Source organism: Caretta caretta, chromosome 5, assembly GCF_965140235.1.
Source record: "Caretta caretta isolate rCarCar2 chromosome 5, rCarCar1.hap1, whole genome shotgun sequence".
NCBI lineage: Eukaryota > Metazoa > Chordata > Testudines > Cheloniidae > Caretta > Caretta caretta.
In genome coordinates this window covers 133,055,019-133,082,991 of record NC_134210.1, presented here as the reverse complement: position 1 = coordinate 133,082,991, position 27,973 = coordinate 133,055,019, and the positions used below count along the sequence as shown (strand labels likewise).

Below are 27,973 nucleotides of genomic sequence, written 5' to 3'. Positions count from 1 at the left end.
GCAGAGCAAACTGCAGCTGAACTCCAGCTCTGTAAGGACGCTCATGCTTCCCATCTTCTTGCAGGGAGAGACTGAGTGCTGGTATTTGGAACTGAGCATGGGGCCCCTCCTCCGCCCTCACTTATGATTTTATAGCCAATAGGTGGTGAGGGTTATTTGCATATTTCCATTCACATAAGGAGCCTGAAGCAGTGACAGAAAAGGGTCCCTCCTACTCCAGGAGACCTGCTGGCACTTTTTGCACTTAACTTTAGGGAAACTTTGCACGGAGCTGCAGGCTGCACAAAGTGCACTCACTTGATTTCCTCTGGACACAGGAAAAGGGAGACCTCTCCAGTGATGGCAAGGGGAGCATTGCTGGCAGCCCTGGGCCTGTGGATCCACTACCTCGCTGCTCTCTGCACAGCTACTGCCACGACGCAAGCCACTGTCCCAAGTAAGTCTGAGTCCTTGGAGTGGGAGAAGCACTAGAAGCTGCAAGACAATATCACTTTTGCAAACATCAACTGAACTTCTGTTTGTGACTTTATACTAAAGGGATGGGGGGCTGCTGGGGATGTGCACAGGGGAAAGGGGGGCTGCTGGGGACGTGCACAGGTGGGTATCAGAGCATGCATGGGGGAGACCAGATTGAGGTGATGGGGGCATGTACAGGTGGCTGTTGGGGATGTGCATGTCAGAAAGAGAAGCAGTGTTGGGGGCGTGCATGGTGGCGCCCAGGGATATGACTAGTGAGATGCAGGGTGATGTTGGGTGGATGCACAGGAAGGAAAAGAAGCATCGGGGCATGCACAGGGGAGATGCGTGGGGCATACATGGGGGAAGTTGTAGAGCGGGCAGGAGGCATGCACAGAGGAGGGTGTGGGGCAGGTAGGAGGCTGTTTGGGGGAGACACAGGGAAGGTTTTTGTGGGGCAGGCAGGAGGGGGCTGGGGGCATGCACAGAGGAGGGTGTGGGGCAGGCAGGAGGGGGCTGGGGGCATGCACAGGGGAGGGTGTGGGGCAGGCAGGAGGGGGCTGGGGGCATGGATGGGATGGTTGGGGGGCAGACCCCAGGAAGGGGCTGGAGCGATGCACAGAGGAGGGTATGGGGCAGGCGGGAGGTTGTTTGGGGGAGACTGTGGGGCAGGCAGGAGGGGGCTGGGGGCATGCACAGAGGAGGGTGTGGGGCAGGCAGGAGGGGGCTGGGGGCATGGATGGGATGGTTGGGGGGCAGGCCCCAGGAAGGGGCTGGAGCGATGCACAGAGGAGGGTATGGGGCAGGCGGGAGGTTGTTTGGGGGAGACTGTGGGGCAGGCAGGAGGGGGCTGGGGGCATGCACAGAGGAGGGTGTGGGGCAGGCAGGAGGGGGCTGGGGGCATGGATGGGATGGTTGGGGGGCAGGCCCCAGGAAGGGGCTGGAGCCATGCACAGAGGAGGGTGTGGGGCAGGTGGGAGGGGGCTGGAGCCATGCACAGAGGAGGGTGTGGGGCAGGCAGGAGGGGGCTGGGGGCATGGATGGGATGGTTGGGGGGCAGGCCCCAGGAAGGGGCTGGAGCGATGTACAGAGGAGGGTATGGGGCAGGCGGGAGGTTGTTTGGGGGAGACTGTGGGGCAGGCAGGAGGGGGCTGGGGGCATGCACAGAGGAGGGTGTGGGGCAGGCAGGAGGGGGCTGGGATGGGATGGTTGGGGGGCAGGCCCCAGGAAGGGGCTGGAGCCATGCACAGAGGAGGGTGTGGGGCAGGCGGGAGGGGGCTGGGGCCGTGCACAGAGGAGGGTGCGGGGCAGGCGGGAGGTTGTCTGGGGGAGGCTGTGGGGCAGGCACAGGGGAGGTTGTAGGGCAGACGGGGCGGCTGTGGGGCGGGCCACGCACGGCGGTGGGAGCCGAAGAAGAGGGGCCCGGAGCTCGCAGGGGGCCGGTCGCCCCGTCCCCAGCCGGCTGCGAGGCCGGGCGCGCCGGGGGCGGCGCGGGGCGGGGCGGGGGCGCGTGCGGGGCGGGGCGGGGCGGGGCGCGCCGGGGGCGTGTGCGGGGCGGGGCGGGGCGCTGGAATGCCCGGCACGCGGGCCAAGGTCACCGGGGCGCGGGGCCGGGCGGGGAGTCCCTGCGGGCTGCTCCGCTCCTGCCCGCCCCACGCTGCCGGCGTGCCCAGCCGTGTGCCGCGGGCCCCGGGCTGCCCCTCACCGCTCCTCGTCCCGGGGGCTGCGGAGCCGAGCCGAGCCGAGCCGCCGGCGCCGCGCTCTGCGGCCCTCCCGGCACGTCCCTGGTGGCGCTGGGGTCCCGCCTGCTCTGCCCCGGGGAGACGAGGGTCAGGCCCCTAGCCCGGGCAGGGCACCTGGCTACTGGCCCCAAGTGGCTTCCCCATCCTTGAGGTGCGGGCGCTGACTGCAGCGAGATGCCTCCAGGGAACAAGCCCGGGGGCCTGGGTTATTTTTTGTCATGAGCAACGTGGCATCTGATTGCCCCGCTAGTGATAATGGCATCTCCTGGGTGGCAGTCGGAGCTGGGTACCGCACAGGAGCCGGCCCTACTTGTGTGTACTGTTTATGTTTGTGGGTCAAGTGGCCTGCCCAGTTGCACAATAGACGCAGCTGGAATATCTTGAGCATTCATGTAAAAACAAAACCTAGTTGCAACATGGATTGGTGTTGTAACAAATGCCTTTCAAGAAGATGAAGCAATTAGAGTAAAGTTTGAAGATGAATATTCTAATCCCACAGTGGATATACATATAGAGCACACACAGAGCATGGAATAGAGGAATATATCACCTAGAGAATAGTCGACTTTCACTAATTTTCACTTTGCTAATCCACAAAACTAATACACTTTCAACAAAGAAACTTTCAACCGACTTTTCATCAAAGGTGGGAGAGAGACTAATGTTTTTAAAAGTCTGCGCAGTTAGAAAAAAGTTTGGACACATCTGTTGCAAACCACCGAGTGAAACTAAGATGGTAACTAACTATGGCCCAGATTCTTAGCGGTACTTAGATGCCTAACTGCCTTTGAGGATCTGGGTCTACATTTTTTTTCTCATTATTTTTCTTATAGCTGGCCTGAGCCTTCCCACACATCTCCCACCCACCGATCAGGTTGGCAAGAGCAAACAGGACAAATGCCCGCTTTTGCCAAAAAAGTCGGGACGGCCGGAACAGGGCATAAAAAAGGGACTGTCCTGGCCGAAACATGACATATGATCATCCTAGGCCACAGTGAAAGGAATATATTCTCACCTTGAATCTAATCTTATTCTATCAATGGTAATTCTAGAGCACCCATCACAATAATAGTTTAGTGGCATAAAATGAGAATTCTCTTCCCTCCCAGAGCAAACTTATAAACGTTGTTTTCATTCCTTGCTTTGAAGCCTTTCTGCTTAATGTGTTAGTTCTCCCTAATAATAGATGATGTGGGAACCACCTGTAAGAACACCTCAGATCTAGCCATGCCATAAACTCTCACTGAAGTCAATGGGTGTTTTAGGAGCAGGGGAAAGCAGGATCTGGGCCGCAGGAAACAACGTCTGAATCCTTAATAAACAGTGCACGGTATAATCAGAGGAAGATTATATTTATAGGGTTAAATTCTCAGTTTAACCAGTGTAAATCTGGAGTAATTCCATCTAAATCAAAGGAGTTACACCAGTTTACATTAGTGTAAAGGATTAAAAATTTGGCCCCCAGCTTTTAATATTCCTTGTAAATGCTGTGTTTGGGATAGCTCTGCCAGAGCTGCTACTGTAACAACTTTCCAACAGAATCTTTGGCACGTCTGAGAGGGTATATTGGAGAACTAACAGCATAGTGCAATCATAGGATCCTGCTGGATTTATAATGTGTGAGAAAATCTCCTGTTTGGGAAACTGGCCTGTACATATACTCCTTGGGCATCAATATCAAAAGGGACCTTGTATTTATTATTGTAGAAGTCGGCCCACAGCTGCACTTTATCATCTTAACACTGTTTTAAAGAGTGATTCTTTACAGTGTTTTAGGATGCTAGGACCACTGCGCTTTGTGGACGGTCCTAAAATGTAGGAGAGATGCTCCAGGGCGTCTAAAGGATGGGAAAGTACTCCCAGTGTATCATTTTACAAGCATACCAAATGCACTTGAGGGACGCAGTCATTCCGCAGGGAATGACTCAGGCTTGGAGCCAGCATGTGTGCCGACATTTGTGCCCACGTGGAGTCCTGCTGAGTCCAAGGGAGCTCTATGCAAGTGCAGCAGTTAGCCCATGTAACATTTATTGCAGGATTAAGGCCACGGAGTTCTTTCCTCACGTGTGGGATGAACAAACTAAGTTGGAGCTCTTCGACAGAGTAGTTAAACAATAGCCTGCTTTATGGGTTGTGTTGTGGAGTTGTAACAAACAGTGTGATTTTATTGTATTGTTTAAACCACTCAAATCAAATCAAGATTGATTGTTTCTGTAATTTAGCCCTTGCAAAGGCATTTCACTTGTCTGAGTTACAAAACTTTACTTTGTTAGGGAACATGGGCTAATATAAGAAGCTTGGTGGGGTATTCAAGGTGACTGATACGTGATGTTCTATTGCGCTTTATCAGCTGTAGGACTAGTTATCTCAACAGAACTCTCACTGTTGTTTGTGTAAATATTTGAGCATGTGTGTGTTGATTTCAATGGAGCTGTGCCAGCCGAGGATCTATCCCATGATGTTTTTATGTATCTAACAATTTGAATTTCCACATCCGTGTACAAATGATGAAATTCTTGTTTATCCAAGATATAAAGATCTTATGATACTTTATATCCTGCACCTAGATGGGGTAGTTCAACTTGCTCAAAATTCAGTTCTCAACCCACCTGACAATAGCGATAAATTCAATGAAGGGCACAGTCTTGCTGCCATTGAAGTCAATGGTAATTTTGCCATTGACTTCAGTCGGAACAGGATCGGGTCCATAATGCTTGATTCTCCTCTTATTGATACTACCCTTCTACTTGAGTCAGGAGCCATTTCAATGTCTAGAGAAGTCAATGGGAGTCTTTCCGTTGGCTTCAGTGGGCAACGGATCAGGCCGTAGCGGGACTGGAGTTCCTGCTGATTTTCACAGCTGCAGCGCTGCCAACATCACGTGGTCAAAAATCACAAGTGAAGCCTCAAAAAATCATGAGATTGACTTAAAAATCACAAGGGTTTTTTTAAAAAAATAAATATTTATTTTGCTTATGGGTACTTATGGGCACACTTGTTTCACTTATAGATTTCCCGCCCCCTTCCCGCCACGCTCCCAACCAAGAGGGCTAGAAAAGTTTCCTTTTTAACAAAAGGAAGGTGAAGATTCTCTTGTCGCCTCCTGATTCCAGCACCAGGGCTTTAAGAAAAACACCAAATACTGTGAGACTTGGGATGAAATCGCGAGAATAGGCAACATAGCTAGGGCAGGATCAGAAAAGCAAGTTCTTTCAGAGCAGAGTCTGTACTTGGCCTGTTACTCATAACACTTCTACTCCCTTCAATTACAAAAATAAAATAAGCCAAGCATTGTAGATTGCATTATTTTGACTGGCTCCCAGACAAATATTATGGTTAAAATGTGTACAATAAAAAAGCCAGAGTGAATTTCATGGCAAGAAAATGGAATTTCTTTATAGTGCATCATCCCTACAGAGATGACAAAGGCCAGAAAATTATAATTTGTATTTAAAAGTATGCATCTGAAAGGTACTGCAACACTGACTACAATGATATTATTCATGTGCTTAAAGCAACATACGTGCTTTCGTACCTTGCTGAATCAGGACCAGAGCAAATACTAATTTTTAAAAAGGAATAATTTTGCTTTTAAAGAGCACTTAAGTCACATTCTCTGAGGCTTTGTCTAAACACAAAGTTGCACCATCTTACCTAAGATTAGTTGAAAACCTCTGTGTGGATATTCTTCATTTGATTGAAACCTGACTTCTATCAATTTTAGCTTATGTCCATTCAGTGCCAAATTCAGCTAAATTAATACAAGCCATTTTAAACCAATAAATGATTAGAGGGGGGATGCAGCAGTTTCACTAAATTGTTTTTAAAACTCACCTTTAGTTAAACTGACATGAGTTTGTGTATAGACAACCCTACATTTCTTTGGCTCTATGTAAGAACTCAACGGTTAAAACCCTGCATCAGAATTTCCTTTCAGCTACTTTACAAATATTAAACTAAAGTTGTGTGATGAGATTTTCTTCTCATTATGGTCGCTACAATCATTATGCCTTCAGGAAAAGGTAGTATTATTTGAACTAATTTGAGCTGGTACAACAAAAGACATTGCGTTTATACTTTGAACAGGGGCACAAACTGAACTGGCAAATTTTAGTTTTCTGAGTGGCTGTACATGGCTGTTTAATAATGTGTCTTAGGTGGGCCTACTTTTAGCCCATAGAACCTCTTTGTTATTTTAAAGCAGTATGTAGTCCACATGTATGTAAGCACAGTTCACAGGGAGATCTAGGTTAGATATTAGGAAAGATTTTCCTAACTATAAGGGTAGTTAAGTACTGGAATAGATCACCAAGGAAGGTTGGGGAATCCCCTTCATTGGAGGTTTTTAAGGATAAGTTAGACAAACACCTGTCAGAGATGGTCTAGATATACTTGGTCCTGTCTCAGTATGGGGTGAGGGACTAGATGACCTCTTGAGGACCTTTGCAGCCTATATTCAGTGTGTGTGAGATATGTATACGAATGAATGTGTACGTACAAACACACACACACACACCCCACTGAAATTGCAGATTCTAAATAGAAGGGGGAAAGAATTGTAATTATAGTGAATTCTAGTTTTAAGATGTGAGATGCAGCCAAATCATCTTATTCTGTGATCTAATCAGATTTGGCATGCCAATGGGAGGTCAGGACAGTACTTGAGGAAGACCTCCAATGAACACCTCAGAACAGCAGGAAGTAATTATTGGTGACTCGCATATACATAATGTACTCTGAGTAAGTAACTACCTGGTGTACTTTGCTGCTGGAGACGCTGCCCTTCAGCTGAATCCCTGACCATTTGTGGCCACTGAAGAGTCCATGGCACTTATTGTAAGTATAGGGGTGCTAATCCTGGCAGTCTAGATGTATCGCTATTCATTTTGACCTCCTAGCTCTCCCCTGCGATTTCAGCTGGACACAGTAACCACCTTCACCTCCTCTAACCAATGGCTTGTGGCTTTGCATGTTTACATGATTGATGTGGCCGCAGAGGTGACTGCATTTCAGTGGTGGATGAAACGGTCCCTATGTATAAAGGTGTTTTATGAGGCTGAGTTAATGAATATTTGTAAAGCACTTTGAGCTCCTCCAGTGAAAGGTGCTATAGAAATGCAAGCTCTTCTCGTTAATAATCACCTACACTTCAACGTAAGAGCATCCCTGGGAGTTAAGTTATTACAAACTAGAGGGTCTATTCCGTACAGTGTTGTAGCTTTGTCAGCCCCAGCATATTAGAGAGAAGGTGGATGAGGTAATATCTTATATAAAATATCTTTTAGAGGGTATACTCCCAGCTACTCAGAAATAATAGCCTATGTATTGGAATGGACACACTATTAAGCAGATGCCAGTTTAGTCTATATTTTGGATGATTATCAAATAGTTTTAATGCAGTGGGGAATTGCCATGTAATAGCTAAATACAAAGAAAATAGTATAAAGGGAATGCAGGTGGAGTATTCTTGTTTGTCTTCCTGTATGAAAAAGGAACTTACATATGCAAAGTCTTTATGAGGTTCTATGCATTTCATAGTTGAAAGCTGCTTTTATTCCTTTTTAAGACTTTATTGAGTCATCAGTGAGTGGAAAGTTAAACAGTTTGATGTTTAACTAAGAACTAGTCAGCCTCCAGGGCTTTCTTTTTCTGGGTGGAAGAAAAATGATCCTAGTTACACTCAGACTGTTTTTCAGAAAGAAGGTAATGGATTGAAGAGATAATTAACATTTGTGGTGAGAGTGAGAAGTTCTGAATGGGTTGTACATGGTGGGGAGGGGGAGAAGGAAATCCCCAAAGGGGGTAATTTATAAGGAATAGATAAAAGCCAGGTCTACACTAGAAACTTTTACTGGCATTGCAATGTCAGTTAGGGGGTGTGACTTTTCTTTCTTTCTTGTCAGTATACAAATGCCCTAGTGTAGACAGTTCTATTGGCATGAAATTGCTTTTGCGTGTATAGCTGATATTGCTGTATCACTGTTTATTTGTGATGCTGGATGCTAACACTCACAGTAACAGCAGTGTTTTGTTTCCAGGACTTCAGGGCACATGCAAATACTAACAGTTTAGGCCTCAGTTCAAGAAGGTAATTTAAGCACAGGCGTAACTTTAAGCACGTAAGGAATCCCATTAACTTCAGTGCATCTACTCAAGTGCTTAAAGTTAGGCACTTGCTTAATTACCTTGCTGAATAAGGCAATTTAACTGAACACAAAAGGTTGGGTTTTAAATCAATGAAGATATATATATAATACATGAAATTTACAGAATGACAGTATTGAAAAATATAGATACCAGGCAGGAAATATTCTCTCATTCTTAACATCTTCCTTCCAGAAAATCAACTTTTTGTCATGGAAAAAAATCAAGCAAAAATGGCTATTATTTGTGTGTGTCTTGTAAAAATGCCATACTTTGTATCTTTGTGTTCCCTGCTCTGGGTCTGAGCATTTAATGATTATATTTAGTGATGAGCTGCCAGAAGCTGAAGAACCGGTTCCTTCAGACGCTCCGGGTCTTCGGCGGCACTGAAGGACCCACTGCTGAAGTGCCGCCGAAGGCCCGGAGCGAGTGAAGAACCTGCCACTGAAGGCGCGCAGTGCCATCAGATGAGTAAAAATTCACAGGGGAGCCTCACCAGCCAAGAGCTCAGGTGGGACAGACAGGACGGACGGACAGGACAGGAGTTTGCCCACCCCTTTAACAACCGGTTCTAAACCGGCTGCAAAATTTAACAACCGGTTCGCGTGAACCAGTGCGAACCGGCTCCAGCTCACTACTGATTATATTCCCAGAACTCTGTGAAATCCTGCCGCAAATGGTGCCAATAAACAAACTGGTAAACAGAACTGAGAAGTATTGGCTTTTGCTGGGTTGAGAAGAGGAGAAATCAGTACTTGTTAAAAGGAAATCTGCCAACTAAGGCCCCAGTTCAGCAAAGCATTTATGCACATGTCTACATACATCTCCGTTCAGCAAAGCCTGTAGTTAATCACAAGCTGAAGTACTTTGCTGAGAGTAAGGATGACCTGGATACATCAGGGCCTAAAAAGGGGGAGAAATATTGGTTTCCAGTTTTTAGGAGCGTATTCCAAACAGCGGAGGAAATTACTATTATAAAAGTGTATACTTTTTATACTGCACTCTCCTCCTTCCTCTTGTCATAAAAATGAAAAGCAATTTATATGTTTATTTTGAAAGCAGAGAAATTTCTCCAAGGAAGAACTGCTCATTGCAGGCATAGCATACCACATGCAGTGTCATTACTAATATGCCCTTTCTCCTTCACTAGGATGGAGAGAAGCAGCTTTTCTTAGAAAGTTGATTATCAGATTGTCTGACGCAATATTGCCTTTGAAACATGGGCTTCTGTTTCGTTAGCTCAGTTTTAATCCCCAAGGCTGGCTTTTGACCTTCCCACTTGCTTTTTTTTTTTTAGTCAGAACAAACCTAGACACCCACATTGCATAAAAGCAGGGATGAGTTTGCTGCTACTAATGAATTACTGAAGAATCTGTTTGTTATTGCTTAAGTGATTTTCATTAAAGCTGAAATTATGGGGAAGATACCTCAATAATATGAAGCTTATCAGTGATTTCTCCCTCTTCCCCAACCCCCTAATTTGAAACACTTGGGCATTTTTCCACAATGCAGTGCGAATTGCTTTTCAGATGCACCAGTTTTATATCTTTTCCATTACCAGATTAAAATAAACGCCTAAAATAAACATACTCCTACAATTGGCCAGATTTTAACTGTCCTTATTCTGGCAGGGAAATGGGCCTTAGAGCAGGATGAAATTGATTTTACCTTGTCTTCTGACCTCTTTAGATCTGTGACTATCAAAATGCTTGTTTTTTTTATTATGCATCTTCCTGAACCTGTTTTAATACCTGTTCCCAAAATGCTGCCTCCACTATAGGAAGCACCAGAGAAACAAAGAGAGACTTTGAGGGGATCGAGAGCAAATTTTCTCTAAGGACAGCTGACGAACCTGATGATGACATCTGCTACTTGGTCCCTGGTCAAGAAGACACTGTGGCACGATGCAACTTCAACCATACCAGTAAAACCTTTGTGGTGATCCATGGATGGACGGTAAGAGAAAACTTCTCCCGGAGCTGAGCTGCACCCAGAACTCCTATTGTTGTCAGTGGGAGCTCCACACACAACGAGCAATTGCAGTGTCCAGCCCTGCAGTGAGTTACTTAGAAGCATAGAAGATTAGGGCTGGAAGAGACCTCAGGAGGTCATCTAGTCCAGCCCCCTGCTCAAAGCAGGACCAACGCCAACTTCATCATCCCAGCCAGGGCTTTGTCAAGCCAGGCCTTAAAAACCTCTAAAAAAGGAGATTCCACCACCTCCCTAGGTAACCCATTCCAGTGCTTCACCACCCTCCTAGTGAAATAGTTTTTCCTAATATCCAACCTAGACCTCCCTCACTGCAACTTGAGACCATTGCTGCTGCTTCTGTCATCTGCCACCACTGAGAACAGCCGAGCTCCATCCTCTTTGGGAACCCCCACTTCAGGTAGTTGAAGGCTGCTGTCAAATCTCCCCTCACTCTTCTCTTCTTCAGACTAAATAACCCCAGTTCCCCCAGCCTCTCCTCGTAAGTCATGTGCCCCAACCCCCTGATCATTTTCATTGCCCTCCCCTGGACTCTCTCCAATTTGTCTGCATCCCTTCTGTAGTGGAGGGCCCAAAACTGGACACAATACTCCAGGTGTGGACTCACCAGTGCCAAATTCCAGGGTTGTGAGTTCTAATCCTTGAGGGGGCCATTTAGGGATCTGGGGCAAAAATTGGGGATTGGTCCTGCTTTGAGCAGGGGGTTGGACTAGATGACCTCCTGAGGTCCCTTCCAACCCTGATATTCTATGATATTCTATGAAATAGAGGGGAATAATCACTTCCCTGGATCTGCTGGCAATGCTCCTACTAATACAGGCCAATATGCCGTTAGCCTTCTTGGCAACAAGGGCACACTGCTGACTCATATCCAGCTTCTCATCCACTGTAATCCCTAGGTTCATTTCTGCAGAACTGCTGCATAAGCCTGGTGCATTTCAGTGCCATACAGTGAAATGCATTACTGAAACTTGAGCCCATGACAGAAGTATGTTTACAGTAAAAAAGGTTTTACTTTCCCCATTGTATGGCTCCTTCAGCATCTGGGGGGGGGGGGGGGGCAGTGACTCTCTCTCACGATGTGTCTGTGCAGCATCTAACCCAGTGAGGCTCCAATCTCAACCGAGGCTTCTGGGTGTTACTGCAATACAAATAATAATGCGAAATCTCTTTTCAGGTAACTGGAATGTATGAGAGCTGGGTCCCAAAGCTGGTGGATGCTCTGTATAAGAGAGAACCTGACTCTAATGTCGTCGTTGTAGATTGGCTAAGCCGTGCCCAGCAGCATTATCCAGTATCTGCTGCCTACACTAAACTGGTGGGAAAGGATGTAGCAGTATTTATTGACTGGATGGAGGTAAGCACTTGTACAGAGGGCTAGATGACATGGATTGTGTAGGTGCTCAGAGTTAGAATAGTTTAACAGTACAGTTTAGTTTGTTCTATCTCCATTCTAGATTTCTTTCAAGAGGAAGTTCAGGCCATTCAGAAAGTGTGTGTGTGTGTGTGATTTTTCTAGCCAAAGATTTAATAATAGAGGCAAAACTAGGTAAATGTTCTACATGGCCCACACACACATCTGAATTGCTTTGGAGAAATCACAACTGGAAGAGTTTGTGTTCATTTGTAGTCGTTTCAATAGTAGAAAGATTCTGATGAACCAGAGGGAATTCAGAGAGGAATGGAAAGGGATGGAGGGATTGAATGATCAGGAAAAGTTAAAAGAATTGAAATATAGCTTTCCTTGAAGACCATGAAGGCAGGGCACATGGTAAGAGAAACTGACATTGAAGCAGACCAACGGTCTAAAGTTAGGTGCCTACATCTGTACTTAGGACTGATTTCATAGATGCTGAGCAACCCCAGTACACAACAAAGTCCACAAAGTTCGGCTGGTGCAAGAAAGAGAATGCTGTCCCTTTCGGGGGCGGTGGGGGGGAACAGGACAAATTAGCCTCCCGCTAGTCTCTTTGCCATCTGCCCAGCCGCTGCTCACCTCCTCATGCCCTGTGCCGGCCCGCCCGCTGCTCTCCTCCTCACTGCTCTCCCAACCGCTGCTCGCCTCCCTGCTAGTCTTCTCAGTGTCCGTCCGGTCCTGTTCCCCCCCAACGTCTGCCCACCACTCTCCTCCTCACCGTCTGCCTGCTCGCCTCATCACCCCCTCCCGCCTGCCACTTGCCTTCCCGTTTGCCTCCTCATCCCGCTTGCCCTCCTGCCTCATCTCGCCGCCCACCTCCTCACTTGAATATTGGGACAAATATCAGGACCAATCGTACATCGGTTGGGTCACAGGACAAAGGGCTAGATATCGAGACAGTCCCAATTTTTATCAAAGCGTGGGGCCCAGGGCGGCTGCTCCGATTTGCCCTACCCAAGGGATGGCTCTGAATGGGGCATATTGATTCCCTGAGCAATATTGATCTACTGCTCAGCATCTTGTTTGATGGAGGCCAATACCACATGTCTCGGGAGAAGGTGAAAGAAACCCCATAGTTGGATAATTAAGGAACAACTTGCCCTCAGAAAATCTCTTCCTAAATCCCATGTGTCAGTGATACATTTCAGGACATACGTTCAAGTGTTTATATGCATAAAATGTCTTAATACTCTCTGCAACTTTGGATGTTCTCATTATCTATCTAAATGTCTAAGGCCATGGCTTCACTAGGGAAAAGGGGTGTTCTTAAATCACATTATCTAACGCAAGAGAAAATCTTAGTAAAAAGGCAGTTCGGAGTCTTCACACGAGTTAGCAGGTCAGGTTCAGAATCCCGCGTCCCCGTAGGCTAATTCCACTCCTTGCTGGGAGGGGTTTCAGAAGCACTCAATGCTCAAAAGCTGGCCTGCTCTCCTCCCACTGATGTCAGTGGCCACTGCCAAGTGCTTTTGAAAATCCCCCCTACACCGTTTTAAAACCCCATTAAGAGCTTAGACTCAGCAATCCATTGTTCTTGTATTATAAGAATAGTCTACCAATATCTGAATGGCAGAAGGAGAGGGTTTTTTTTTATTTTAGGGTGGTACTAGGGGACAAGACTAAGAAAAGGAAGATATAGGCTAAAAAGCAGGAGACCTTTCTTAGTGGTGAAATCTCTTAAACCAGGGGTGGGCAAACTATGGTCCGGGGGCCGCATCCAGCCCTCCAGATGTTTTAATCCAGTCCTCGAGCTCCTGCCAGGGAGCGGGATCCGGGACTTGTTCTGCTTCGGCGCTCCAGCCAGAGAGCGGGGTCAGGGGCTTGCCCCACTCCGCGTGGCTCCCGGAAGCAGCAGCATGTCCCCCCTCCTTCTCCTACGTGTAGGGGCAGCCAGGGGGCTTTGTACACTGCCCCTGCCCCAAGCGCCAGAGGGCAGGGCAGCATACAGAACCACCTGGCTGTGTGCATCCATGTAGGAGCCAGAGGGGGACATGCCGCTGCTTCTGGGAGCTGCTTGAGCTAAGTGCCACCCAGAGCCTGCACCCCAACCCCCTGCCCCAGCCCTGATCCCCCTCCCACCCTCCAAACCCCTTGGCCCAGTCTGGAGAACCCTCCTGCACCCCCAACCCCTCATCCCCAGCCCCACCCCAGAGTCTGCCCCCCCAGATGGAGCCCTCCCACACCCTAGCCCCCTCACCCAGCCTGGAGCCCCCTCCTGCACCCTGAACTCCTCATTTCTGGCCCCACCCCAGAGCCTGCACCCCCAGCCACACCCCAACCCCCAATATCGTGAGCATTCATGGCCCGCCATACAATTTCCATACCCAGATGTGGCCCTCGGGCCACAAAGTTTGCCCACCCCTGTCTTAAAATGTGGAATAGCCTCCCAAGTGCCAAGTGGAAACCCCGTGCCTGGGACCCGTTAAACTTGACTGGACAAAGCACCAGAAAATATAGTACAGGGAACAATGTTGCTATGGTAGCAGGGTAGTGCTGTGATTCATATGAAAATCAATGATGGGATATGTGCACAGTTCACCCCTCTCTGAGATGGGCAGTGATGAGAGCAGTATATACGAGGACAGCCTATGATTCTATGATTCTATAGCCTTGCTTGACATTAATTTTCTTTAGGAGAAGATTTTCAAAAGCACAAATGGGAGTGAAGTGCCCAACTCCCAGTGGCTTTCAGTGGGAGTCTATCTGCCCTTTGTGCCTTTGAACTGTAGAACCACAGGGTTAGGAGGGATCACAAGGGTCATCTTGTCAAGCCCCCCAAATCTGCCCTTAATCTTTTACATGGCACCTAATCCTGTCCCCACTGAAATAAACGTCAAACCCTATTGTCTTCAGTCAGGGACTGAGTAGGTTTAAATTAAATTGCAATTTTTCAGATACCTTTTTTGTCTTAATTGTTTTGGTTTTGCACCCTTGGAATTTAAACTTTTTTTTTTTTTTAAATCTTCCATAGGAGCAATTCAATTACCCACTCGACAACCTCCATTTGCTGGGCTATAGTCTTGGTGCGCATGCTGCTGGGATTGCTGGAAGTCTGACCAAAAAGAAGATTAACAGGATCACTGGTAAAAAACACTCTGCTGTTTATCTGTTTGTGTGCTCACAAAGAGAGAATGGGGGACTCTGTTTCTCTCCGGGCTTCTTTCTCTCCTACCTTCGTCTTGACATTTGGTTTGGTTTTAGTTAGGGCTGTTGATTAATCAAAGTTAACTCATGAGATTAACTCAAAAAATTAATTGTGATTAATTGCAGTTTTAATCACACTGTTTAACGATAGAATACCAATTGAAGTTTATTAAATATTTTGGATGTTTTTCTACATTTTCATATATATTATTCTGTGTTGTAATTGAAATCAGTGTATATTATTTCTGATAAACAAAAGAAATAGTATTTTTCAGTTCACCTCATACAAGTACTGTAGTGCAATCTCTTTGTCATGAAAGTGCAACTTACAAATGTAGATTTTTTTTTTGTTACATAACTGCACTCAAAAACAAAACCATGTAAAACTTCAGAGCCTACAAGTCCACTCAGTCCTACTTCTTGTTCAGCCAATTGCACAGGCAAACAAGTTTGTTTACATTTGCCGAAGATAATGCTGCCCATTTCTTATTTACTATTCCACCAGAAAGTGAGAACAGGCATTTTCATGGCACTTTTGTAGCTGGCGTTGCAAAGTATTTACGTGCCAGATATGCTAAACATTTGTATGCCCCTTTATGGTTCGGCACCATTCCAGAGGACATGCTTTCATGCTGATGATGCTCGTTAAAAAAATGTGTTAATTAAATTTGTGACTGACCTCCTAGGGGGAGAATTATATGTCTCCTGCTCTGTTTTACTCACATTCTGCCATATATTTCATGCTATAGCAGTCTCTGATGATGACCCAGCACATGTTCATTTTAAGAACACTTCCACTCCAGATTTGACAAAATGCAAAGAAGGTACCAATGTGAGATTTCTAAAGATAGCTACAGCACTTGACCCAGGTTTAAGAATCTGAAGTGCCTTCCAAAATCTGAGAGGGATGAGGTGTGGATCATGCTTGCATAATTCTTAGAAGAGCAACGCTCTGGTGTGGAAACTACAGAACCTGAACCACCAAAAAAGAAAATCAACCTTCTGCTGGTAGCATCTGACTCAGATAATGAAAATGAACATGCGTCGATCCGCACTGCTAGGGATTGTTGTTGAGCAGAATCTGTCATCAGCATGGACTCATGTCCCCTGGAATGGTGGTTGAAGCATGAAGGGACATGTGACTCTTTTGCGCATCTGGCACGTAAATATCTTGCGACACCAGCTACAACAGTGCCATGAGAACGCCAGTTCTCACTTTCAGGTGACACTGTAAACAAGAAGTGGGCAGCATTATCTCCTGCAAATTGTAACCAACCTTGTTTGTCTGAGCGACTGGCTGAACAAGAAGTAGGACTGAGTGGACTTGGAGGCTCTAAAATTTTACATTGTTTTGTTTTCAAATGCAGTTACTTTTTGTACATAATTCTACATTTGTAAGTTCAACTTTCATGATAAAGTGATTGCACTACAGTACTTTTTACAGTGCAAATACTTGTAATAAAAAATAAATATAAAGTGAGCACTGTACACTTTGTATTCAGTGTGGTAATTGAAATCAATATATTTTAAAATGTAGAAAACATCCACAAATATTTAAAGAAATTGTATTCTATTATTGTTTAACAGTTCGATTAATCACACAATTAATAGCAATTAATTTTTTTAATCGCTTGATAGCCCTAGTTTTAGCAATGGTGATTGTGCCTATGTTTTATGCCTTTTATTGTTGACTTGCTTGGCCTATTGTGATTATTGATTTGTGTGATGATGGGCCCCAGAGGGCTGAACCCCACTGTGCTAGGCCCCACTGTGCTTGACCTATAAAGCAAGGAAAACCCCCAGTTTGTCTGTGGGTCTGTCTTCACTGCAGAGCTAGTTCAGGTTGTTACTCTGATATTGCCTCTAACCTCCTTCCTGTCCACCCGCAGAGTTTTGTGTTGCTTTAAACCCAGGTTGGTTGGCCCTGCTGGGGCTATTGGCTAGATCACAAGTGCTGCTTTGACTTGGGTTGGTAACCCATCCACTTTGCAGTGAGAACACAGGCTAACTCACTTGAGTGCTGATAGTCCTCCAGTTCCTTCCCACAATTTTGTTCCCCTCTTCCCCCACTTTTGCCCAGAAAGACAGAACAAGACTTCACAATTCACTGGGACTCCTAGGAGAGAATTGTAGAGCAGCTCAATTCACTGCAACACAAGAATCATGGATATGCCCCCAGAACCCCTAGTGTTCCCCCCAGATGAGTGCAGCACTGTACCAGTGAGGACGGAGTAACTTGGGTAGGGTATTGCAGTGTCGATGCTCACAACCAGGTGAAGCTAACCCTGGTGTTCAGACCCAGGTGCTGAGCCCCTGAGTTAAACTTAGAACTGTCCTAGCAAGGTTAACAATCTGTTTTAGACCTGTTTTGCCATTTTGCTATGGGAATTTGCACAGTAAGGGAAGTGGATGCAAGTGCCACAATTGAAACTTTTATTTACTATTAGAGCAGGTCACTTTTTTGACTTTGATACAATTTTGAAATTAGAACTTTCTTTAAAAATCAGGAACACTGACGATCTTTTCCCCCATTATTCATCTCCCGTTCTCCCCCCCAACACACACACACGCTTGTTTTTGTACCAGCAGTTGAGCTGGTTGAAATATTTCAATTTTTTGACATTTTGAATTTAAAAAACTTCAAATTTTCAAAATCGTGGAAAAATGGGAAAACATTTTGAGAAAAGTCATTTTTTTCACCGGCTATAAATACTGCAAACATGTAACAGTTAAACTGCCTCTTTTATATACACCATATTCTGTGTATTAATAATAATAATTAATGAAGCTTTAATGTCTATTTAATGCTTTAGCATACATGAATGTGTGCTTTCATTAATGTATTTAAGGAGGTGACAATGCAAACAAAACAACTTTTAAACTAAGGCTCCCAAACTTGGGGCCTGTAGCACAGATTACATCAGTTTCATCTATTGATTTGGATGTTTTTTACTCCCATGAAGGTTTAGATCCAGCTGGACCTAACTTTGAATATGCTGAAGCAACCACACGCCTCTCCCCAGATGATGCTGATTTTGTCGATGTCCTACACACCTACACCAGGGGGTCTCCAGATCGCAGCATTGGGATACAGAAGCCTGTTGGGCATATTGACATCTACCCAAATGGAGGAGGCTTCCAACCAGGCTGTAATCTAGGTGAAGCTCTGCGCCTGATTGCAGAAAAAGGCCTTGGAGGTAAGGCTAGTTGGGAAAGAGAGGGCTAACACCTGCCCAAGTGATCGTGGGGTGGGGGGACTTTCAACAGTGCCTAAGGGCTGGGCTACACTGCAGCTGGAAGTGAGTTCCAGCTCGGGTAGACATACGTAGGCCAGCTTTGATTGAGCTAGCATGCTAAAAACAGCAGTGTAGCCATGTCTGTGTGGGCCCTGGGGTGGTCTAGCTGGCCCAAGCAAGGACCTAGGGCCCGGGATGGGACAGTACTTGGGCAACTCGTCTGTCCCGCCCCCTGCGCCGCTGCAGCTGTGCTGCTATTTTTATCGAGCAAGCTTAATCGAAGCTAGCATGCTGCATCTACCCAAGCTGCTCCTTGCTCCTCCAGCTCCAGCCGAGGTGGACCCTGGGCTACTTAGGAGCACTGCAAGTCAATGGGGCTGGTGCGCCCTAGGCACTTGTGACCATCTCCCCATAAAGCCCTCATCTCAAATAGATTGTTTTATTACTGATCACTCTGACTGGGGAATCTGATTATCTTCCTTCAAAGATGTGGATCAACTGGTGAAGTGCTCTCACGAACGCTCCATCCACCTCTTCATCGACTCCCTCTTGTACGAAGACAAGCCAAGCCTGGCCTACCGCTGCAACACAAGGGAAACCTTTGAGAAGGGGCTGTGTCTGAGCTGCAGGAAGAACCGTTGCAACAATCTGGGCTATCCGGTCAACAAAGTGAGAGCCAAGAGAAACAGCAAAATGTATTTGAAGACTCGCTCTCAGATGCCCTATAAAGGTAGGTGGCAACCGTTTCATTGTGGAAAAGATATTTTGTTCACACTGCATTGTGTGGGAGGAGAATGATGATCTTGCAAACTGATGTCAGGAGACGCTGAGCTCCTGAAGATCTTGGAGGTTTTTCCGTTAAGGAGAAGAGGGTGGGGAAGTTGATGTAACAAAATGTTAAGAGATCCAAAGGGAAAAGGACCTATCTTGTCCAGTGTAGTCAGTAACTCTGCTTGGAATAGTCTGACTCTCTGAATTTTTCCATCTCTTTCTTTTCCAAACCAATTCTTACTGTTGCTGGAAAAACTAAAAGCGAACCCAAGTGTGGTGAGTGACTTATTCTGAGATGTGCAGTCATCAGACTCAAACTCGATACAGTAATGTCTGTGCCAGAGCCTGTCACTGCAAGACGTACACTTTTTTTTCCTGATTGCCACAGTGGCTGGTCTGAAAAGGAAATTTCTGGAAAGAATCTGAAAGCTTTCAGCTAGGGAAGGAACTGTTAAGGTAGATGGCTGGCTAGGTCAGCTTAGTAGCATTGACAGTAACATATGAAGGACCCAGTTATGGCTTTGCCACAAGCACGGAGTAAGGAGCAACAAGAAGCTGCACTACTGCAGAAGTAAGCCGAGGACAAGCAGTGCTCCAAGTTTCTCTGGTGCGGCCAGTGTTGGAACAGTGGCCAGACTGGAGTTTGTGGGTGTTTACAGTGCCGTGGTGATTCGCTGAACCAGTTACAACAGGGGTGGGCAAACTTTTCGGCCCAAGGGCCATATCGGGGTTGCAAAACCGTATGGCGGGCCGGTAGGGAAGGCTGTGCCTCCCCAAACAGCCTGGCCCCCGCCCCCTATCTGCCCCCTGACTGCCCCCCTCAGAATCCCCGACCCATCCAACCCCCCCGCTCCTTGTCCCCTGACTGGCTCGTCCTGGGACCCCCCCGCCCCTAACCGCCCCTCTGGGACCCCACCCCCTATCCAACCCCCCTGCTCTCTGTCCCTGCTCCCCGTTCCCCCTGACTGCCCCCCGGGACCTCCTGCCCCTTAGCCAACCCCCCCCACCATGCCACTCAGAGCGGGAGGACAGGCTTATTGGAAAGCCTGGGAGGTGGGTGGGTGCAAGCCACACTACACGTGCAGCGGCATCCCTGCTGGGGAGGGGGCACAGCGGTGGAGGGGCTGGGGGCTAGCTTCCCCAGCCGGGAGCTCAGGGGCCGGGCAGGATGGTCCCGCGGGCCAGATGTGGCCCGCGGGCCGTCGTTTGCCCACCGCTGAGTTACAATCAACTTCACAGGGACTCTTTGCATGAGAAAGAACTACTCCTTTGAGTCTGGGCGTGCAAGGTTAGCCCCAGCACCAAGACACTTGGACCTTTCCCGTGAAATGATACCAAGCCAGTACTGAAGCCCAAGCGAACAGTTTATATTGCCATTCCAATGCCAAGCGCAAATAACCCTGAAGTATTTGATTCGGCCATCCTTGCTCCTGTTAAGTAATCCTTAACACACGAGAGTCCCCTTGATGTCCGTGGAACTACTCACATAACAAAGGGCTAGTCGGCTTGAGCAAGGGTGGCAGATCCAGGGTTGTCAGGTTTGCTAGTTTCTTTCTCTCTCTGTCTGCAGGCTGTTTGTAATGATGAATTTTCCTTTTCTGTTCCTTCCTCCACCCAGTCTTTCATTACCAGGTCAAGGTCCATTTTTTTGGCAAGGTGAATGTGACCAAGACAAATCAGCCATTCCTGGTCTCTTTGTATGGCACGGCCGATGAAAGCAAGAACATTGCTTTGATACTGTGAGTATCAACGGAAATCCAGACAAGCACAAGTACAACCCACTGCTCACAGGGTCTCCTGCTAGGCCTCAGTCACAGAGGGTATGAATCTATTGCAGCCCCAACTAAAGAACCTGGCTCTCTAGCACAAACAGTAGAGACTTCTGCTTTGAGCTCTTGTGGTTCAAATGTGGCTAAGATAGCAGCTGTCAGCCGTGCAGTACTGAGGCTTAGCATATAGGCTCCCTAAGGGGCACTTTGATCCAACAGAGATTTGAAAAAGAAACATCAAGTCAGGCTTGTGGCTCGTCATAATCAAAAATTCTCCAAGCCAAAAAAATTCAAGACCTTATTGTGGCATCAGTCTCTTCAAGCAGAGCTCTCTGTGGAAAGCAGTGGAGAGTTCTGCTTACGCTAGGATAGCTTGGATTTGCTGTTATGCAAGAGTGGTGCTCTTCCCCCACCCCGCCCACTGTAGAGCCTTAATGTCATGTTCCCATTGAGTTAAAGGCAAAGACTTACATGTAACTTAACATAGTTTTGTTCAACATGGGTCTGCCACAAGCCAGACAGATGGGGGGAGAGGGGGAGGCGCGTAGGAGCTGACTAGCAACAGATTGACTCAGAGATGGGAGCTAGGGTGGGTTGTAAGGGCCTGAGCTGAAGTCAGTGGAAAGATGCCCATTAACTACAGTGGACCTTGGATCAGGCCCGGAGTGAGACACTTGCCCATCTCTGAAAATACACAAAGGCCCACTCACAGATTGTAACTTTTTTTTTTTCCACAGACCTGAAATTTCCACAAACAAGACCTACTCCTTCTTGGTTTACACCGAAGTCAATATTGGAGACCTCCTCATGCTGACATTGCAGTGGGAGAAGGAATCCATTTTCAGCTGGTCGGACTGGTGGACCTCCTACGCTTTTGACATCCAGAGGGTCAGAGTGAAGGCAGGAGAAACTCAGAAAAAGTAATTCAGTTTAAATTGCTTACAGTAAAAGTTCAAGATTGGATTTCATTGCCAGTGTGTCAGGACTCTCAAGATACCTGGTGGGGGCGGAAAGTGATTAGGAGCATTTGTTTGAATAAAAGCCAGGGGTCAGATTCATAGATACATGCTGGTTGTTTTGTGCTGCTGTAGTGATGCAAAGAGCCATGAACCTGGCTCAAGCAGCTAATTAGGTTAGGTTTACAGATGTTTCACATCACCATAGCAGCTACAGCATCTCAGGGATTCTGGTCCCATAAATTCCAGTCAGCCATGCACTTAAGTATGTGGCTAACATTAAGGATATGAGTAATCCTGTGGACTTCAGTGGAACTATTCTTGTGCGTAAGAACCTTGCTGAATCAGCGACTTTGATCGTATTTGCAGCCCCTCTAGCCTGCCTCCTTCTGAGCATTTGTGTAAATAACATTTTCATCACAAAGAATGCTCATGAGAAGGGAGGAACACCGTTCCACATTTGTATTCCCACAGGAAGTGTGTGTGTGGCCATCTTGGAAGCTCTTTATTCGTTTGGGAATCCTCCAATCAGGAGGGCAGCAACGGCAGCATGTGACTTTGTTGCGAATGAATACCGCATACCCAAAGCAGCACTCATCAGTAGTTCAGAAGCAGAAATACATTCACATAAACCAAATTTAGAACAGTGACCATATTCATAAAGCTTGAAATCTGTTGGCAGAAAATCTGAACTGAAAAAGGGACTTAAATCTGTCTAATTGTTTGTAGTGTAATACAGCCAGCTCTGAATTTTGTACAGTAGTAAGTTTATCAAAATACACAGTAAAAGAGCTGGACAAATATGGAAAATATAATCAACAAGTAGCTTTGGCCAATAAAAGCAGCTGCTGGGTTTGGGTGAAATTGGCAGCATACTTCATTCACAAAGGTTCAGGAGAGCAAGGTTTTTAACCAAGAATGTTCAGAGAAAGCAAAAGTCACATGAATATTCATGTGTGTAAACTCCTGGGCCAGAATTTGCACTGGAAGTGAGGTTCTTCCAGCCATTTAAAAAACATGTCATTAATCACAAAGGGTGAAATTTGGTGCAGAGGGTCTGCAAAAAGTCAAATTTACCTCCTTTCCCAAATTTCTTTCTGCTTGTATAGAAGTGCTTTCCTGAATCATGTCCCCAGAGCCTGATTGCTCAGCACCTTACACTATGACCCTTTAGGAGTTGGGGTCATTCAGCACTTTGCAGAATTGGGCCAAGAAATGACAGTTTGGGAGCATGCAGAATTGTCACTCTAAGTGGAGTAGCCATTTGTCCATAACAGTGCATTGGAACAAGTCAGTGTCTTTTTAAAATCTCTTACCAATGAAGTTTCATTGTACCTAAGTTCACTAGAAACTGCCTGGGCTGTTTGAAATGTTACAAATGACACTACGGGAATGTTTAAAAACAAATACTGGTTTTGTTTTTCAGATAGGGTATCTTAATGTTCTTTTTAGCACTGTATAAATAGATTTTGTCGGTTTGTTGGCATTTTTAAAAAATTTTTAGTTTGGACAAAAATGTTTTGGTAAAATCGTTTGTTTAGACTTTTAAAGGAAATTCTGAAATGGAAACTTGTTGCAAAGCGAAATTTAAATATTTTGTTAAGAAAGTGTCAAAACAAAATTTTCAAAGTGTGTTCTTTTTGGGGGGGAGGAGAGTGAGGGGGAAGCGTAGGGTTGAAACTAAAAACTTGGCCAAATTGACACAAATTGGTGAAATGTTTCAGTGTTGCCAAACCTATTTTTTTTGCTTGGAAAAAAATTTCAGCTGAAAAGTTTCTCCCAGCTCTAGCCGTTCCTTAGCCAATTGCTCCTGCATTTAAGAAAGAAACGATACCATCCTTGACAAAGGCACACTGGTTCTGGGCATTGATTGCATTCTCAGAGCTAAAACGGCTGTCCCTGCTCAGCTGTGTGAACAATCTTATGTTTGATCTGCAGGATGGTGTTCTGCTCTCAAGATGGGATCTCTCACCTCAGAAGAGGGAAGAAGGCTGTGATGTTTGTGAAATGTGCTGATAAGCCCAACAAAACAGACAAAGGGTAAGAGCTCTCCTGGAACATATGATGCCACACAGACAAATCAATGAATGTAGAACATTGCTTTAGGGATGTTCTCAGTATTGGCTGAAACCAGGCAGTACCAAAAGCCTGGTGAGAAAACTGACTTCCATGGTAATGCTGGTCAGTGCTTGGTGAGCTTTGGGGAAGCATATGAACTTTGCCAAGGTTATCGAAACTCAAGTGACTGAATATTTGGGCCTGGTTCTCTGCTACCCTGTATAGTCATTGACCCCTGTGCAAAGGGAGGGCAGAGGGGTCGTAAATCCCTACCAGGCTTACATCCATGCTTTGCACATGAGCGGCCAGGTCGGGTATAAAGTGATGCCTTCTAACTCATCAGGAAGCAAACACACTTTTTTGTCTTCAGGACTGTTTGCGCTTTCTTTTAAAACATGTCCATCTTTGTTTGGGCTTTACAGCTAGGTTTCAGGCCATCAGTGGTGGGGCAGTATTTGATATAGTAGCTCTTTTTAGGTCTCATGGGTGCACCTGTCTATTTAGGTCTCAGTTCTGCATAGTGATGTACCAGACCCTCGCTCCAGGGCTAAGTTCCAGTGAAGTCAATGGGAACTGTTGGTGCTCAGGTTTCAGAGTAACAGCCGTGTTAGTCTGTATTCGCAAAAAGAAAAGGAGTACTTGTGGCACCTTAGAGACTAACCAATTTATTTGAGCATGAGCTTTCGTGAGCTACAGCTCACTTCATCGGATGCATACCGTGGAAACTGCAGCAGACTTTATATACACACAGAGAGAGTGTGTATATAAAGTCTGCTGCAGTTTCCACGGTATGCATCCGATGAAGTGAGCTGTAGCTCACGAAAGCTCATGCTCAAATAAATTGGTTAGTCTCTAAGGTGCCACAAGTCCTCCTTTTCTTGTTGGTGCTCAGGACTCTAAAAATCAGGGGTGTGTGTGATAATTAGTGACCAACAGCCCTCAAAGAGTTGAGCAGCTAACATATTGTCCCACAAAACAATTGTTTAGACTTCTTACAAATCCCACAAATAAGGCTAATATAGGTTATAAACTGTTCCTATTTCTTTTTTAGAGACCAGTCAAGACCTTAAAGAAAGATCAGCTCTTGAATTTTCTGAAGAATGAAGTGAATGAAACATTTCTGCTTTGGATGGAAAAATAATCCCCATTATGCTGGGTGTTCAGAACTGAATGTATTGAAATATTTAGCAGCTGTAATATTGCTGGCCTTTTAGTCTGCTATTCCTAGCTATTCTAGGAGATGCTTTTGTTCAGTGTCTCAGAACACACAAAGTGGTTACTTAACTATAAAGAACACATTAGCCAAGTAGTTTAAAATACTTCTACAGAAAGTGTAACATCTTGATTACCGGGAAGAATTAAGAGTTATTTTGCCTCAAAATACCACCTTGTAACAAGGTTTCTTGATATAATGTACTGTATAGCAAATTCCTAGTATTTATTGAAAAGTCTCATTTCTGGGCCTGTATTTTGGCTTTTTTAACTTGATTTCTTAATTTTTAAAGACTTTTCTAAAACTGGACAGATGTCTGTTTTTGTGGTTGGGCAACTACCATTCAGCTAATTAATGAGTTTAAAGACCCTTCGCTGACCCTAGCTCAAGGTGGTCAAATACATATTTAGCATGTGTTCCTCATTTAGCATTTCCTCATTCGGGAAAGCATGCACCTGCTCTTGCTAAGGCTGGTACTCAAAAGATGCCCAGGACTGAATGAATATGGAAAGAGAAAATTCTGGATAATAACGAATCGTACTTGAGGTAAACTCCAGTGCTGTGAGTACCGATTTAGCCTTAGGTATGACCTGCTCATCTCTACTCTGTTAAATAGTTCATCCTGCAATACCTTTCCAATCATGGGAGATGCTGGCATTTTCTTTGTCCTGTGATGATATTTTAACATTAATGGGTAACCTGTTTTTCAAATAAAGCCATCTAAACTCTGACATTGCGCTAGATTAGGGGCTTCAAAAGAAGCAACAAACTGGAAACTGCAGGAAACTTATTTTCATCACCTGTTTACAACAGCAATGCAAAATGAGGTGAAAACCAGGCCATTCTGCTCTGACACGGAGTTTCAGTCATTCGAGCCACAGCTGTTCTAGCCTCGTGTTCACCTGTATTTTCCAGACATGAAAATGGATCAGCTGTATGATCATCATTCCCTTTGCTGATAGTCTTGTTTCCAAAGACCACTCTCTATTTATTTCTTGCCTATGACATAGGGGTAGAAGCTGTGAGCTGCAAGATTGTCTGTCTGAAATGTCACAAATTTCAGTAAGGTGCAGCATCTAGGCCATTCAAGGAGCCTGAGTGTATTGTTCACAAAACACAATGCTCTGAGATCGCTTGAATTAGAAGTGTCACAAACACACACACAAGTACTGTAAAACTGAAGGGTTGGCTTTTTTAAAAAATAAATAATGTACATTTATTCTAATGCCATGAAAAGTTCAGTAGCTTTCTTTTATTAAATCATAAATCAAAAACTGGGGAGGAAATCCTGAGCTAGAATATGATTACATATCCGTGTTTTATAATCCTTGCATTTACAAAGCATATGGTGAAGGTAGCATTTGTGCTAAGTCATCCAGAAGAAAAACCTACGCCTGTCTGTATGTTGTTTTTTTCAGTCCGCATACCATTCATTAGCTGATCAGGTGAACAAAGAGCTAACCCAGTGCAATAGGTTGGAATGCCCACAATTCAAAAGGTGCTAAAAATGTGATGTCTTAACCCAGTGAAGTATGGCTGAGAGGATAAGAGAGCTGCTTGGGATTTGGAGCATGTCACTCAAGTCCTCTAAAGTGAAAAAATAAAGTGATTCATGTTTCCAGTTGACGTTGCTTTTACTTGCATTTTCCTGAAAGTTGAGCTCTTTGGAAAGAAGACCTGTGAGGACATGTATACTTTTAATACAGGATGTAATAAAACACCTACAGCACTTGAATGCCCAATAGTGAAAGGTTTCTATACATGAGGACACATGATTTAGCTTGAAATGTTATTTATTACCTGTAAATATATATATTTTTATGTGTGTAAAGGTAGTTTGTATATATTGCTGAGATTATCAAGACTATCTCCATTTATACAGCTGTGTGCTATTAATCCTGTATATAGCTTTCAAAGACCTACTTAACCATGCTTATAAAATAATGCAGTGTAATATACATTTTCTAAAGAAAGCATCTCAATTTTGTACAGAATGGAAACCCTAGACTTCAATAAAATTGTCAAATTAATTCCCTAGTTAAACTAGTTTTGTTTTGCGGAAATAAGCATTGAAACATTAGTAGTATTTTAAAACTGACAAAATTTGCTGGACTCTGGGAACAGGTAGAGGGAGACATTTTCAAAAGCAGCTAGTGATTTTCAGTGCTTCCAGTTTTGGTTGCCCTCCTTGAGATGCCTTAAAGGGGCCTGATTTTAAGGAAAAGGCCGAAAAAATCAGAACCTTTTAAGATGGGCACCCCAAATAAAGGCTCCTCAAATTGCTAGCCACTCCTGAAAATCTTGGCCCAAAGGAAAAAAGTAGTTAATCAAATGTTGGGCCTTCCAAACTTGACACTGTCCATTTCTATAATGTTGAAAGTCTTGTTTTGTTTTTTTGCATATGGCATAATTACATTTCTAGGGCTACCAAACACATGACTAGAAACTTGCTCATGGCTGAGGTGTGCTTGGTGCAGCTAGAGGGATGGGTGGCTGTGTGGAGGACAAAGATAGATGTAATCCACTTCACATTTCCATCACTACCTCCTGCTGTTGGGGTCGTTCTGCACCATAATAATTCACCCAGGACAAGCTAGAGCAGCCTGCAGGCGGCTGTAATTTTATGACGTATTGTACCACAATAGACAGTGATAGCTAGAAAGCAGAAGAGCCCTGGCTACACTCATCAAGTGAAGACAGAAGGGGTGATCTAGGAGCCATTAAAGCAGCCCTGGTTTAGCTGAGGCTCTCCTTGCACAGGGCAATGCTTGAGTGACTGAGCTGGGACACTGGTGGGGAATGAAGATAGGCTTATGGATGTAGAGGTAGGTGAACTTTTTCACAAATAATTTATTCACTGAAAAATGCAGTTTTGGTGCAACTGAAGCTATTTGTGAATTCAGGCCTTGTCTACACTTGCAAGTTGGAGCGCATTAAATCAGCCCCGGGCGCCCTAACTCCTGAGGTGTCCACACTGGCAAGGCACGTAAAGCGCCCAGACTCGCGGCTGGAGCTCCCTGGTAATCCACCTCCACAAGAAGCATAGAGCTTGCTGCACCCCGGCTGGAGCACCGCAGT

General features: G+C 45.4%; 1 protein-coding gene across 1 annotated transcript; it reads left to right on the top strand.

The window, feature by feature from the left end:
- The first annotated feature begins 196 nt into the window (after window positions 1-196).
- LPL (lipoprotein lipase) lies at window positions 197-26,925 on the top strand. The gene is made up of 10 exons (XM_048851626.2): window positions 197-436; window positions 10,123-10,298; window positions 11,509-11,688; window positions 14,720-14,831; window positions 17,856-18,089; window positions 18,616-18,858; window positions 20,518-20,638; window positions 21,406-21,588; window positions 23,563-23,664; window positions 24,734-26,925. Exons 1-10 carry the CDS (start codon window positions 340-342, stop codon window positions 24,750-24,752), a joined length of 1,467 nt encoding a protein of 488 aa, XP_048707583.1. The 5' UTR covers window positions 197-339; the 3' UTR covers window positions 24,753-26,925.
- Window positions 26,926-27,973: the final 1,048 nt, after the last annotated feature.

Coding starts and splice junctions, on each gene's coding strand:
- LPL (XM_048851626.2), top strand. CDS start 340: ATGGCAAGGGGAGCATTGCTGGCAGCCCTGGGCCTGTGGATCCACTAC. Junction 437..10,122: donor GACGCAAGCCACTGTCCCAA/GTAAGTCTGAGT, acceptor CCTCCACTATAG/GAAGCACCAGAGAAACAAAG. Junction 18,090..18,615: donor TGCAGAAAAAGGCCTTGGAG/GTAAGGCTAGTT, acceptor CTTCCTTCAAAG/ATGTGGATCAACTGGTGAAG.